The sequence below is a fragment of the Typopeltis vanoorti genome, chromosome 13 (assembly GCF_054136105.1).
Source record: "Typopeltis vanoorti isolate ZY-2024b chromosome 13, IOZ_Tvanoo_1.0, whole genome shotgun sequence".
NCBI lineage: Eukaryota > Metazoa > Arthropoda > Arachnida > Uropygi > Thelyphonidae > Typopeltis > Typopeltis vanoorti.
In genome coordinates this window covers 28,052,536-28,069,133 of record NC_143561.1, presented here as the reverse complement: position 1 = coordinate 28,069,133, position 16,598 = coordinate 28,052,536, and the positions used below count along the sequence as shown (strand labels likewise).

General features: G+C 37.1%; 1 protein-coding gene across 2 annotated transcripts in view; it reads left to right on the top strand.

Annotated features, from left to right (window-relative positions):
- Positions 1-16,598, top strand: part of LOC150100012 (protein white-like) — a 246,751-nt gene that overhangs the window by 134,432 nt on the left and 95,721 nt on the right. For both annotated transcript variants that reach the window (XM_090403080.1, XM_090403081.1), the window contains one exon: positions 11,921-11,978. In XM_090403080.1, coding sequence (XP_090259206.1) covers positions 11,921-11,978 — 58 coding nt within the window. The remainder of the gene's footprint in view (positions 1-11,920; positions 11,979-16,598) is intronic.

Sequence of the window (16,598 nt, the reverse complement as noted above, 5' to 3'; positions counted from 1 at the left end):
ATTCTGGCGTTAAGAAATCTCATATTGAAGGTGTCTGTGATGCAACAAAATAGTGATTCATCCACCTCAAGCCTATAGAAATCTCCAGGATGTACAGAAGGAGGAGAAAACTACCATCACACAGGAAAAGGAGTCTGCATTCACTCATAAGTACTTATAATAATATTATAAATTTTTGGTGATCAGAATGGGATATGTCAATGAATATCAGCACAAATTAATTTTATACAACATGCTACAAGATTTCATTAGTCCAGTGATTGATAATTAATTTAAATGTAATTTTATATTTGTCAACATGCCACACTTGGTATATAAGTGTACAAATGCTCTTTATGATTATACCAAAATTAATTATTAATACTTATGTTAATTTAACTTATGAACTTTAAAAAAATTTGAAAGGTATTTATGAGTAAATTTGTTGAGACCGGGCCCTCATCTTATGAAAAAATAATTTACTGGCTGCAGTCTCACAAAGTTTGAGAACCACTGCTCTAGATTCCTTAACTTTAAAATCCAAAGTCGGGCTTAAATATGTTGACGATATTTTTGCTATCTGGTCCGATGGCCACCAGACATTAACTGGACACTTTCCTCAGTCACCTAAACAAGGGTTACTACGACACAAACGTATACACTTCACAATTGAGAGTGAAAATCAGCCTAGACATACTGACATAATATACACATAAACACTTACCACCACCCAACACAAAAACTAAGTGTCATTAAAAAACTAAAAAACAGGGCTTTAAAGATTTGCTCCAGTCAACAAGCACTTAAAGGCGAATTAAAAGTTATCAGCAATACTTTCCTGAAAAATGGCTACAAACAAAATACTATCAATAAAATTCTTCACATGATCCCACTTTAAAACAAAAATAAACTAGATTACAATAAAACTGTAACCATTCCATACATTAAAGAGTTATCAGATAAAATTAACAAAATACTGCAGAAATATAACCTTAATGCCACCTTTAAACTTCCTGAAAAATTAAAGAACTTATTCAACTCATCTAAGAGAGAAATGGCTGGAGTGCTATGTGATGAGAGGGTGCCAATCAATCTAAAAGGCAAAATCTATAGAACAGTAGTGAGAGCAGCTATGGAAACTGTGGCTCTGAGGGAAAATAACATCAGCAGGATGGAGGTAGCAGAGATGAGAATGCTTAGTTGGATGTGTGGTGTGACCAGAAGGGATCATCTGAGAAATGACTATGTGAGGGGAATGGTAAAAGTTATGAACTTAGGAGCGAAGATACAGGAGGCAAGGTTGAGATGTTTTGGTCATGTGATGAGGAAGGAGGACGAAATGTGAGAAGAAAGGTCATGCAGATGGATGTGCAGGGGAGGAGGAAGCGCTGGCGGCCAAAGAAGAGATGGAGGAGGACTTGAGGATGAAGAACTTAGATGTGGTTACAGCCCAAGATAGGATGGACAAGCTGCAGAAGAAGAAGATTCAACTCATCCAAGAATCCATTTCCTCCACTTGCCCACCCAGGAGTATACCATAATTAGTGCACCTGTAATTTGCCTTATATAGGTGAAACAGGATGCACAATTCCTATTCAAAAAAAGGAACATAAATGGCACATTAAGTTTAATAACTATGGTAAATCTGGCTATTCTGATCATGCCCTGAATACTCTACATAGAATTGATTGGAAAGGCACCTATTGTTTACATCACATCAAAACGTGAATATCAATGTAATTTAAGGAGGCCTGTGTAATTCTTATCAACCACCCTAATGTTAACAATAATGATGATGGTCTAAAAATCCCAAGAATATGGATGGCACATATTCTATCCATGTAACTTTATTCTAAGAGTTAATTATAAATAGGACTATAAGTAATCCAGGATGTTAACTCTGATATAACAACTCTCATGTAAAATTAGGACACCACTTTTACTGTAATAAAACTATCTATATGAATTTGTTCTCTAATGATGTTATAAATACAATATAGCTTTGCCAGCCTGGTTGGCTGAGTGGTTAGCATATCCCCTCTCCAGCCAAAAGGCTGTGATTCGAATTCCACCACAGGCGCGGATGTTTGTGATTGTCTGTGAAAATACTAATGGTGGTGGTAGTGGTGGGCAGTAGATGGCATTGGTGTATTTGCAGTTAGTTCTAGTTAGTGGATTGAGCAGTAGAGACAGAGAGATGTAGAGCTGTAATTCTTTGGACTCCCTGGAGGTGTCAATAATAATAATAATGTAGTTGTTTTTTTTTTGTTTTTTTTTTCACTAGAGCTCAGACCAGTAGATTAACAGTTGATCAAATCATTATCTCTTTGGCACACTGTTTGAATGTAATCTGGCTTGTCTCTGTATATATATATGTATACACTACAGATGATGACCTTAATGTGAAAGTTGAAGCATTAGGAAATTATTTCTAACATGGTTGTGGTCTCCATAATTTATCTGAAATGAATGCTGATCACCATGTAACACTAAAGGAAAAGATATGATTGACAATTTTTTTTTCCTCCTCAGATCTGGACAGGAATAAAAATCAAAGGAGACCTTCTCACTCAGATCCTAAAGTTGAAATGTATTAATGCCAGGATTTTCTGAAATTTTCATGTAGATCTTGTTTTAGACAGTGAAAAATAGTAAATCTTTTAATAGTAATGGAGCATAAAAGATTGTGCTTAAAGATGAGTTAAAAGTTATTAGTAATACCTTCCTGAGAAATGGCTACAGCCAAAATACTATCAACAAAATTCTTCATAAGACCCCACTTAAAAGCAAAAATAAACTAGATTACAATGAAACTACAACCATTCCATACATTAAAGGGATATCAGATAAAATAAACAGAATAGGAGAAACAGAGGAGTAGGTTCTTTGCATGGAGATTGGTGGGTGAGTGGAATGCATTGCCTGAGTGTGTTGTGAATGTAGAAGAATTGAATCAGTTTAAAGCACAGTTGGATGAGCATTGTGTGCAATAACGTGTACCTCTGACAATGAACCTCTGACTCTATGGAGGTCAGATGTTAATAATAAAAACAACAAGCAAAAATAAGCACGGTTGGATATGCATTGTGTACAGTAGTGTGTACCTCTGACAATGAGCCTCTGACTATGTAGGTCAGGTGTTCATAATAATAATAACAACAATAATGGAGCTGCCCCTATTTTCCACCCTGAGGCTAAAATTAAGTTTTAAGTAATTAAAATGTGTATATATTAAAGGAATATCAAAGAGACATTCCTCTGTCTCTCTGATATTCCTTTAGCAGGGGTGGCCTATTGTAGCAATAGATGCTTGGGGGAAGGGGGACGACATCAGGTAACACTGAGTCCAGTGGGGTCTAGAGGGGATAATGATAAGTATACAAGCATTGACATTTTTATGCTTTATACTAATGCCAGGAGTATCTGGAATAAAGGAGATGAATTTGTGGCACTCATAGCGTCAGCCTGGCCCAAGATTATTGATATCACTGAGATGTGGTTGACGAAAGATGATATAGCAACAAAGAATAGCAGGGTACAGCATTTTTTTTTTTTTTTTTTTTGGCAGGATACGAGGGGAAAACATAGTGGTGGAGTGCTGTGTATGATAAGTGATGACTTGTGTCCTCTAAGAGTGGAGGCTTTTGAAGGCAGTGACGCTAATGGTTTTGAAAGCATATGGTAGAGATGGGGAAGACAGGATATTTAGTAAGGTGTTGCTATAAGTTAAGGAGTACAGAGGGTGGGGAGCAGGAGATGTTTAGGCAGTTGAGCTTGGCAGGTGCAAGAAGAATGATTGTTTTTTGAGATTTTAACTATAGCAGTATAAATTGAGAAAAGGAAAATGCATGTACTAATATGAGAATAGAATTTCTAGAATTCTTGAATGACAAATGTCTTAGGCAACATGTAATAGAGGGAACAAGAGGTTCAAGAGTTTTGGATTTCGTCATAGCATCAGAAGAGGTGATAATTGAGATGGCATCCCCCCCCCCCCCACACACACACAGTTGGAGAGAGACCATGTAGTTTTGACTTGGAAGATGAATAGACATTATTATTATTTAGGCCTACAAGGAGTCAAAAGACTATTCGAGGGAGGTCCTTCCTAGGAAACACGTCTATCAAGACTCAACGTGGGAGGTCCCTCTTAGGAAACACAAAGTCTATCATACCACTCCTTAAACTCATTGACTATTCTCCCCCTCACTACTCTATCAGACAATGTATTCCATGGTTCAAACCATCCTCCATGCAAAGAACCACTCCTCACCCTCTTGCTCACAGTTTCCTTTCTCAACTTCCAGGGAGTATCAAAGAAAAGAGAACATATGTGGAATTATAAGGCAGGTGATTATAATAGTCTTAGATATCAACTTGGGGAAGTTCCATGGAGGGCAGAATTGGAAGGCCAGAATATCATTCGTGCTTAGAAAATTATGAAGGAATAATTGTTTGTTAGCAGCAATAGTAAGCTGTATTACACGAGTGAAGAAGCGGACACAATTTGGTGTTAAGTGGATGACAAACAATATCAAACAGGAACTGCAGGTGAAAAAGAGATTATGAAAGAGATATAAGGAGAGGGGGTGGAGAGCAGATGCATGAAGAATATAAGATTCAGATCAAGAGAGTGACTAGTATGGTGAGGAAAGCAAAACTGGAATATGAGAAGAGATTGGTACTAAGATACAAAGAAAATCCTAGGGAATTTTTTAGCTATGTGGGAGGAGAAATGATTGCGGAATAAAAATGGGAATAGAGTGACTGATGCAGAGGACATAGTGAAGTTGTTCGATGAGAACTTTATTGGAGTATTTCATCATAGAGAAGAAGGTGTTAATACTAGAGGGGTAGGGCAGTTTCGAGGTTTAGAGGTGCAAGAAGAGAGTACGTTTCAAATGCTGAGTATGCTGGATGTCAGTAAAGCAGTGGGACTGGATGGTATTTCATCACAGATTTTGAGAGAATATGGTGCTAAAGAACTGACAGCTCCTATGACCGGGCTTTTCATTGAAAGTCTGGCAATGAGAAAGGTACAGTGGCGGCCCGTGAAGTTTTAAGTGAAGGTACTGCCTATACAAAATAATTTTTAAAAAATTCTTCCTTTTTTGCTAATCAGGAACCAATTTATCAATAAATAAATCTGATTTATTTATTAATAAATTGGTTACTGATTAGGAAAAAAAGAATTTTTTTAAAATTATTTTGTATAGGCAGCACCCCCACTTAAAACTTCACAGGCCGCCACTGGAAAGGTATGAAAGGAATGGAAGTAAGGTAGGATAGTGCCATTGCATAAGGGCAGTAGCAGACTGGAAGTGTCTAATTATAGGCCAGTTTGTGTGTGTGTCATCAGTAGTTGTTAAGGTCTTGGAGAAATTAGTGATGGACTATATATAACATTGGGCAGATAAGGGTAATGTTATCTGTGAGAATCAACATGGATTTGTTAAGGCACACACTCTTGCTTAAGTAATATGATTGCCTTTTATAATAAAGTGACAAGCGCAGTTGATGAGGGGAAAGGCATACACTGCCATTTTTTGGATTTTGCAAAGGCATTTGACAGGTTGCCACATGATAAGTGCTGATGACTAACCCAACATCTAAACCCATATAGCACATAGGTTTAGATGTTGGGTTAGTCAACTGGATTCAGGATTGGCTGTCTGATAGGTATCAGAGTATTGTGTATGGTGGGGCAATATCAAAGATGCAGAAGGTTACAAGTGGAGTTCCACAGGGCTTAGTACTGGGACCTGTATTGTTTAACCTTTATATCAATGACATTGTCGATGGATTGCAAGGGAATATTCAGTTGTTTGCAGATGATGTAAAGCTGGTAAGGGTTATTAGTAATAATACAGATGTGACATCCCTGCAAGAGGATTTGAATAAACTAGACAGATGGGTAAATGAATGGGGATATTGGTTTAATGCAGCAAAATGTACAAGTCTTGAAGTTTGGGATACATCGATGGGGGCTGCATACTCGATTGGAGGAGCTGTACTGGAGGAAGTAGGGGAGACGAGGTCTGGGAGTGATGATTGAAAACTGAAAACTAACTTTAACTTTAAAGTTAAAGATAGAAAACTGAAATTCAGGGGGTATATTGCAAAGGTGGTGATGGTAATCCAGAGGATTGCTGCAATACTGAGAAGGAACCTGACCTGCAGAGATAGAAGAGTTATGATTCCTTTGTATAAGACCCCCGATCAGAACACACTGAGACTATTGTTCTCAAATTTGATCCCCAGGATTTGAAGGGGATAAAGTAACTGTGGAAAGGGTACAGTGGTGGATAACAATGATGGTTTCAGGACTGTACAATCTTGGTTATGAGAATCAGCTGAGGGAATGTGGACTGCAGAGTTTGGTAGATAGAAGGAGTGGCGATATGATTGAGACTTTTAAACTGTTGTGAGGAGTTACAGGTTTGACACTATGGAGTTCTTTTGCTTGGTAGAACAGGGGGGAAGGAGTGAGGAGAAGGGCTATCTATCCCTGGAAGTTATGAAAGGTATCTGTGAGAAAGAGGGTGAGGAGTGATTTCTTTGCATGGAAGGTGGTTGAACTGTGGAGTACATTGCCTGATTGAGTGGTGAGAGTGAGAATGGTCAGTAAGTTCAAGGAGTAGTATGATAGACTTTGTGTTTCCTAGGAAGGACCTCCCGCGATGAGTCTCTTGATTCCATGAGGCCTGAATAATAATATAAATAATAATAATGTATTTTTTGAAGGAAGGAGTGATATTTGGTGCCAATCTTGATTCTTGATTTAGCTGAAAATGTGTAATTTGGAAAAATATTAAGGATGAAGAACAAATATTTGAGAACATATAAACACTCACAGTAACTGAAATAAAACATGAATAGGACCAATAATGAATCCACTAACCAGTGATGAAAGAAGATAATGAATCCAATAGACTGCAGACTTTAAAGTTACTAATCTGCTGGCTGTGCTGTGCTGTGCTGTGCTGTGCTGGCTTTGTGTATACAGTAATATCCTGCCATTCTCTTTATAACAATCCACTTATACAGATCTTTTCAATTATGACCATCTGCTCATAAAGGGCTTTTAAATTATGACTAGTGCCCATTTTATGACACTGGGAGTGAGAAGCAGGTTCTTTGTGTGGAGAGTAATTGGTAAGTAGAATGCATTGCCTGAAAGTGTGGTGAGAGCAGAAACTATGAATGGGTTCAAGGCACGATTCGATGATCTTTTGGCATGAGAGATCTCATGCCAAAAGGACATGAGATCTCTCATGTCCTTTTGGGAGATACAGACCTCCCATAATGAGTCCTTTGATTCCATGGAGGTCAGATTATTAATAATAATAATTTTATATCAGTATCCAGCCAGGCTGGCCGAGTGGTTAGCGTATCCTCTCTCCAGCCAAAGGGCTGTGGGTTTGAATCCTTCCGTGGGCATGAATGTTTGTGATTGTCTGTGGAAATAGTAGTGGTGGTGATTGGCAGTAGTTGGCATTGGTGTAGTTGCAGTCAGTTGGTGGATTGATTGTTGGAGACAGAGTTGTAGAGCAGGTTCCCTATTATTATTTGACACCTCCAGGGAGTCCAAAACCTCATCAAGGCTTTGGACTCCCTGGAGGTGTCAAATAATAATAAGTAATAGTATCGTCCTTTATTATTATACACCATACTGACATATACATTACAATAATTTGCAGTTTGTGATTATGAGAATTAGTTGAATGAGGCAGGCTAATCCCACCTACTTCAAAACTAAGGTTAGCTTTTATGAAGAGAGTGGGATTAACCTTCACTATTTATGTTGTTTGGTACTTTCTAATAATATTAATAATAATAATAATAATTTAGTAATATATTAAATATTAATATTAAATAATATATTTAATGATATTTAATAAAAAAATAAATAAAATAATAATTTAGTATATATTTTAATCATGTTGTAACATTGTAAAATTATTTTATATAAATATATAAAATTATTATAATAATTTTAATAATTTAGTAATGTATTAAATATTAATATTAAATTATTATTATTTAATAATAATAATTTACCCCTCTCCAAGTAAAGAATCTGGTCCACACATCCTTACTAACCATACTCTTAGACAACTTCTAAGTGTAACCTCTTGTTCTACCCATATTCCTCATGTATTGAAAAATTTCTTTTGTTCAATCTTATAGAATCCCTTTAGTAACTTATAAGTTTCTATCATATCCTCTGATATGATGGAGACCTGTAAGCTAAACTCTGCAATCCGTACACTTTCAATCTATCCTCATAGGGAACATTCTGCAGACCTGTCATCAGGTTGGTCACTCATCTCTAAATCCTCTCCACCACTTCCTGATCCCCAAAAAATGCATGGGACCAAATCTGTGAATTTGGTCACATTGACCAAATAATCAACATGTGACTGAATCACAGCCTTATAATGAGGGATAATTATTATTATTACATGACACCTCCAAGGAGTCCAAGGAAGGCACCTGTTCTTCATCTGTCTCCACCACTCAGTCCACCAACTAGAACTAACCGCAACTACACCAACACCATCTACAGCCTACCACCACCACTAGTATTTCCAGAGACAATCACAAACATCCATGCCCATGGCAGGATTCGAACCAGCAGCCTTTTGGCTGGAGAGTGGATGCACTAACCACTCGGCCAACCACACCAGTGATAATAAGAATCTCTGAGCTATTTGCCAGCCCTTGCAATATGTCCTCTGAATTTCAAATTTCTATTCACTATCACCCTCAAGATCCCTAGCCTCATCAGTTTCCTGTAATGTAGTATCATCAATATGATACAAAGTATGTAATCTTTTCATCCCAAAAGTACATTACCCTACATTTTGCAACATTAAACTGAAAGCCATTGTCCTTTGCCCACACTGCCAACCAATTTATTTAATCATCCTGCAAGATATCTACATCATCTTTATCAACTATTGTCCTCCCCAGTTTTGCATCATTAGCAAACAACTGAATATCCCTCCCCCAAATCTTCTGCTATATCATTATTATGCAAATTAAAGAATAATTGTGTGAGTACAGAGTCCTAGGACTCTCCACTAGTCACCCCGATTTGCCTTGATTCCACTCCACCATACACTACCCTTTAATGTCTGTCTATCAGACAATGATACACAATTAAGATTTCATCACTATTTCCTTTCTGTGAAATTGACCTATTATTTGTCATACCTCTAATATATGATCTGAACATTTCTTACATTTTGACATTTTGAAACACTCCTAACTATGCCAACTGACCTAGAAGTTAGTATGACTCAGTATTTTTAATTCATTTTTGTTTTAAGTTAACCTTTCAAGGTCGACATAAAAAGATAAACAGATAGTACGTGGACCCAAACCTGTCAGTAATGATTCAGAAGTTTTCCCGATAAGCTGGCATATAGTCTGCTAGGTCATTAGTGGAGGCAGTGTGGTCTGTAGTGGTATGTGGGAGGGACTATCAAGGCTATGTTATGGTCCCTGTATGAGTGCCATGTCTTAGAGTCTGTCCCCTCTTACTTGCATATTCCTCCTTTTTCCTTTAACAAATTCATGATTAGTAATGCAACATACGAAAACAATAATAGTGTCACTATGATCAAATTAAATCTCCCTCAAAAAACAATTTCAGTAAATACGAAAAATCAAACTGACTACTCACAGCATTCCAGAATACATACAAAAAATAAAATAAATAAAAAACTTTTATTTCACATCTGTGGCATAAACATCAATATAAATGATGTCCATCATAACTTACAGGCATCTAGACTAGACCTACATTTGACAGAAACTCACCTGTGCCTTTGTAAGATCTAAATATTGCCTGTCAAAGAATGCCGAATTTAAAATTTGACCTTCTCTGGCTCAAGGTTTCCTTGTCCTATTCAGTAACATTCACCTGTTATATCTACTGCTCTCCATATTCCAAAACCTACCCTGACTGCATCACTTTCGTATCCATGAATCTCAACATTCTACAGAATATCCTTCCTCCAACTACTCTTGAGCTTGGGTCCTTTGGCACTACAAAGGTGCCAAGTGGGATGACCTCCAGAATTTCTTCTCTTTCTTTCTATGGGCTGATTATTGCTTCTTCTTTGAACAAGTCACTGAAATTACCTTTACCGGCATGAAGGCCTTCGTCTCCCATTCAACCCAAACTTCTCATCCATTTTCCAAGCTATGGTTCAATATAATCAAAGCATTTGAAGAAAAAAAAAACTCAGCTTGTTGTAGGTGGCTTGCAAGAAAATTCCCAGCTTCATACTTGGTTTATGCTGAAGCATACAATAAATGTAAACAACCATCAGCAAATCCAAATCTGACTTCATAAATGCCAATAGTGGAAACTCACCTCCTGTCCAAATGGAAGCCATGCCTTCTGGTTCTTGGCAAAGGCCATCAGATGCAGTTTCTGCTCACTTGGGCTTTCAGTTCTCTCTCTCTCTCTCTCCCCCAGTTAGTACCACTATTACAGAACCTAAAGGTAAAGCTGATTTCCTAGAATCACTATATCACTATTTCTTTCACTTGTGCATAGTTGACCAAGGCCAATTGCCGCCTACCATACCAGTAACTGAGGATCATATCCCTCCAGTATGGTTCTTCAGCAAAAAAAAAAAAAAAAAGCAAAAGATTGCTAAACAACATGAATACTAAAAATTCTTTGGCCCCAAAGTCATCTCTCCAATTATACTCAAATATGGAGTTCCATAGCTAACACCTGTCTTCTATTGTCTTTGTAATTTTCCACAATTACTGACCAATCACCATTGCCTCAGTCCTCTAGATTGCCTTCACCACCTTCATAATATGTAATGAACTTAAAATTTCTGTCATCCATCACCCCAAGATCCTTTGCCTCCTCTAGTATAGTTCCATGAAAAGAGTATGCAGCCTCACCTGTGGATCCATAATTTCAAGCCCTTATAATTAGTTACATTAAAGTGATATCCATTTTTGATTTTCCCACTTTTCCAGCTTGGCAATTCCTCCTGAACAACCACAGTATCAGTACTATTACTAATAATTCTCCCAGCTTCACATCATCTGTAAACATTTTAATATCTCAATGCAATCCATGATACTGTCATTGATACTCTCTCTAGGGAACCTCAGTTGTGGCCTTTCTTCTCCCTGATACTGCTCTTGTGCCAACATTATAAAATGCCTCTGCAAAATCCATAAAAAAATGGCAGTATGTGCCTTACCCTCATCAATCTACTTTTTTGTTTACTTTATTATAAGAGGCAAACAGATTACTGAAACAAGAACATCCATCTTAACAATTGCATATTAACCCTTATAAATAAAATTGTCCACATCTTCCTCTATCTTATTCTCCTTCCACTCCACATGGACTTTTCTAGTGGCAAAACTTTCATTAAACAATAAAATTGCAGTATATGCATTGTCTTTGTTGACTATTCTTCTTACTTTGCTATATAAAATGTAACAAGATTACTGTAATAAGAGTGCCCTTTAATAAAACTGTGCTGACCTCCATAAATAATATTATCCTCATCAGCCAGTTCTGGATGCAAGCCTTTACAAATTTTTGCAAAATCTTAACCAGAGAAGAAATATAAGTTAGTCTATAATTTGCTGCCTTCATTTTACCAATTACTTATGCAGTGCACTATCTTACTCTTCTAAGGAACCTTTTCAAGGTAGACTTTCATTAAATGAGATCAGTGGCATTGGCAGTTTATTTCTTTCAACCCTTACCTTACTACTAGGAATAAATTTTGCCAATATAAAATACTATGATGTACTGTAATAATTAAAGATGTGCAGTTTTTAAAAAGTTTGATATCTCTGGTATTATCCTATAAATATAATCTATGTAAACTTATATCATTTCTTTCTATTAAAGTTTCATATATAAAATAAATCCATTTTCTTTTAGATGGTTTTTTTTGTAATATTTCCAGTAATATATGGTTGCATATCATACTGGATGATTGGTAAGTAATTATTGTAATTATACATACATCTTTTGACTATTTGATGTTATTTTAGAACAGAGCTCTCCAAACTTTCATGGGCTATAATTCTTAGTCTGCAACAGCTGTGTGTGTGAGAGAGAGAGAGGAAGACTGGATAGCTGATTAACATCTGTATTTACTGTAATGAGGTCATTCAAAAAAGTTTGTTTTAATTGTTTTCCCTGAAGAAATTATTGGAAACAACTTAAGACTGGTGTAAAAAAAAAAAAAATTCCTAAACATTGTCATACAAACGTTAATAATGTACTTTATTTACTTACACTATTTTTGTACACCATTTGGAAACAAACACTAATTTTTGTTCTACACATCTAGAAACAGACTGTTGTTTCCAGATGGTGTAGAACAAAAAAAAATAAATAAATAAAAATGTGTTTGGTTCCAGATCATGTACAAAAATAGCGAGGGCCATGCTTACTTTGGCAGTAAACAACATCCTTAAAGGTTTATCGATGGATGTCATGTTCATTGGACTGAAAAATGGAAGTCAGAAAAAGCAAAATCCTGGAGATGTGGCCTGTAAGTAAAAAAAAAAAAAAGGTTGACTAGCATGGTAAGGAGGGTGAATTAGATTGTGAGAGAAAATTAACTAAGCAGACCAAAAGAAATCCTACACATCTAGAAACAGACTGTTGTTTCCAGATGGTGTAGAACAAAAAAAAATAAATAAATAAAAATGTGTTTGGTTCCAGATCATGTACAAAAATAGCGAGGGCCATGCTTACTTTGGCAGTAAACAACATCCTTAAAGGTTTATCGATGGATGTCATGTTCATTGGACTGAAAAATGGAAGTCAGAAAAAGCAAAATCCTGGAGATGTGGCCTGTAAGTAAAAAAAAAAAAAAGGTTGACTAGCATGGTAAGGAGGGTGAATTAGATTGTGAGAGGAAATTAACTAAGCAGACCAAAAGAAATCCTAAAGAGTTTTTTTTTTTTTTTTTTTTTTTTTTTTTTACTATGTAGTGAGTAAGATTATGGAGAATAACTTGAATCAATGTTAAGGGTAGGAAAGTGACAGAAGTCACTAAGTGATCACTTTGCAAGTTGCATTATGTTTGTGTACACAAACTAGAGGTGCTCACCCTCTGGATAAATATCATGAACACAGCAGTGAGATTGGATGGCATGTCGGTCCAGGTGTTACAAGCATGTGGGAAAGAACAGGTCTGATCAAGCCATTTAATATAAGCGTCAGCTCTGCAAGGTCCTGAGAGAGAGTGGAAACAGGGCAAGAGTGTTCCATTACATAAGGAGGGTCTAAGACAAGCAGGTTTGTAAGAATACATTTTGGAAAATTATGGAGACAACTACCATGTTTGAGTAAAAGTTTAGTTTAATATAAACCAAAATCTACACTCGACCTTCATATCAAGGTCATCTTCTGGAGCAAATACGCTATATACAGAGAAAAACAAGCTGCACTACAATCTACATGGTTTGTTAAAGTTACTGACCAACAATTACTACACTTATTGGCCTGACCTCTTTAAAAAAAAACCTTTACTACATCAATGCTAGAGTCCTATTATTATTATTATCTATTGGTTACAAAATGAGGGCGCTCGTGAGTCAAGCGCAGTGACATGTATAAGAAGAGCGCTTGATTGGGATACGTTTTCTAGGAATAATTAAACATATATATGTGTAATTGTTTGAGTAAGAGAGAGGCTGTAAACGTTGTGTGCTACCGGTTTTATTAGTGTGGGGGATTTTTTTTGCCAAAACTTAATTACGAAATCGTTATTATTAGACTTAGTAACCTGCAAAAAATGGCGGCGGGGTTGTCATTCCATGACTTTAATTTAGATTTCAGTCATTTCGTTAAGTGTGAGGTCTGTTATATGTATTCTTTCGATTACATAAATGATTTGTGGATATTTGGTGAGGATGGAAGGAGGGTGTGTGTGCAAAGTGTGACCCTGAACGAGGAATTGATAAATGCAAATATGAAACTAATGACAGAAAGTGTCAGTAGCAAAATTGTCGCTGGGAAAATGAGTGCATGTTTGAAAGAGATGTGAAAAAATGTTAAAAAATCAGTAAAAAAAGAAAAAGAGCGATTTGAAAACAGTAACGGATGTTAAAAGGGAATAAAGTGAGGTGAGAGTGGTGGAAGGAAATGAAATTAAGGGAACGAATGAAACTAGAAATGGCATGATGCAGAAATCGAAAGTAAAAAAAATCGAAAGAATGGATGATAGCGAAAAAAGAATGAATGTTGAAATGAATGCTGATAGCAAAAGTTCGACGCATGTTGGACTGAAAGTACGGAAACAAAGAAGGATGAATGAGAGTGAAAGTGCGAAGAGGGGGGGTTGAGAGTTAGAAAGACTGAATGATAGACAAAATGTGTCGCGAGATTCGGATGTTGAAATGGATTGGATGAGGAAAGAAATGAAATGGATGCAGAATGAAATTAAGAAAATTTGGGTAAAAACTATTCGAATAAATAATGATGGCATGAAAGAGTTAACGAAAGATGAGCGAGTGGCGTTGTATGGCGACTCCATTATTAAAGGTGTGCTGGAGGATAAAATGCACAAGGTATGTTTTCCAGGCGCTAAAATGAGTAGAGTGATTGAGGCATTCAATATGAGGCAGGAGCAAGCAAAAGAGTTAATAGGTACGAATGATTTGAGAGAGGACAAAGAGTGTGTCAGAATGGATATCAGGAGGCTGCTTAGAAGGATAAAAGAGAATACTGACTGGAATGGTAGTTAGTGTGTTGCCTAGGTATGACTGTGGTGAAATGAGGCGGAGAGCAAGGATTATGAATGATATGCTGACTGATATGTGTAAGGAGATGGGAGTACAGTTTGTTAATGTGTGGAATGAGTTGAGGGACGAAGTGAGCTGTATGGGAGTGATGGACTGCATTTGAATGGTTATGGTGTGAGTCGCTTGGAGAGACTGCTGCTGGAAGGTAGAGAAGTGAATAGAGAGAATGAATCATATCGAGTGAGAAGTGATGTGGAAGAGCGGGAGAGTAAGACAGGAGAGATTTAAGAGCTGGTTATGAATGGGGAAGTGAGTGGTATGAGTATAGAAAATGAGAGAATGGGTGTGCAAGAGGAGCATGGAAACGGGGAGGCTCAGGGTAGACAGGGGTACACAGCATGAGAAAGGTGGATGCTCCAAGAGGAGGTGAGAGCATGTGTAGGCAGGAAAGGAATGGGATAACCAAGGATCAAGAGGAAACAGTTGGAATTGAAAAGGTTTTAAAAATGAAGAAGCAGAAAGGGAAATGGCCCCAGTTGAGCTTCGAGAGATCAAATCGAGTGAGTGGTATCAGTGGAACTGTAGATCCAGAAATGAGCTGTTGTGTTTGTATACAAATGCTAGAAATATATGAAACAAGGCAGATGAAATGGTTACACTAATTGCATCTGTTCACCCAAAGATTGTTGGAATAAGTGAGATCATGGTTGAAAGAGGATGACATCCTGACAGGAATAGAGATGGAAGGGTATGATGTGTTTTGTAAGGACAGAAGGGGTAAAAAGGGAGGGGGAGAGTGCTATTGATGATAGAGAAAGAGTTATGTCCATATAAAGTAGAGATGCAAGAGGGAAATAGTGCCAGTGGTTTTGAGGCAGTATGGTGTGACATAGAGGTGAATGGAATGAAATACTTGGGTGGATGTTGTTATAGACCAGGTAATGTGGATGGTGGTGATAATGAAATGTACAATCAAATTAGCCAAGTAAATAGGAAAAGGGTGATCATTGTGGGTGATTTTAATTATGACAATATAGACTGGAATGATGAGATAGCAACTGGAAGTAAAGAAAATGAGCTTCTTGAGTTTTTGAGGGATAACTAACTCAGACAGTATGTAACAGAGAACACACAATTATTGAGTGTCTTGGATTTGGTCATCTCATCAGAGGATGTAATTATAAATGAGGTGTCAAATCATCCACCAATTGATGAGAGTGACCATGCGGCAATTACCTGGATGGTTGCCAGCAGTGCGAGGACCTCTGTAACAAAAGGGTATATATGGAACACAAGGCGGGGTGATTATGAAGAGCTCAGGAGACGGCTTGCAGATGTAGCATGGAATGAGGAGTTAGCTGGAAAAGAGATCAGTGCAGCTTAGGGGATTTTAAAAAACTGTTTAGTAGATGCAATGTCTAAGTGTATTTCAAGGGTGAGAAGGTTAAATAAAGTGGGTGTGAGATGGATGAATAAAGAGATTAAGTATGCGATATAGAGAAAAGGGGCATTATGGAGGCAGCATAAGAGAAGTGGAAATAACCAATTCCATGAGGTCTACAAAGACCAAGCAAAGAGGGTGACTTGGTTGGTGAGGGTAGCTATAGAGAGCTATGAACAACAGTTGGCTCATGAAGCCAAAAAGAATCCTAAGGAATTCTTTCGATATGTAGCCAGCAAAAGACTGAATTATGGAAGGATGACATTGATTGGAGAAAATGGTATAAAGACAGCTGATGCAGAATGTGTGGTGGAGATACTTAATGAACAGTTTCTAAAGATCTTTCAATCTTGTGAATGTGACTTCATGGAGGGATTGAGAGCAGTTTATGATGGGGAGGAAAGACTGACTGTAGGTG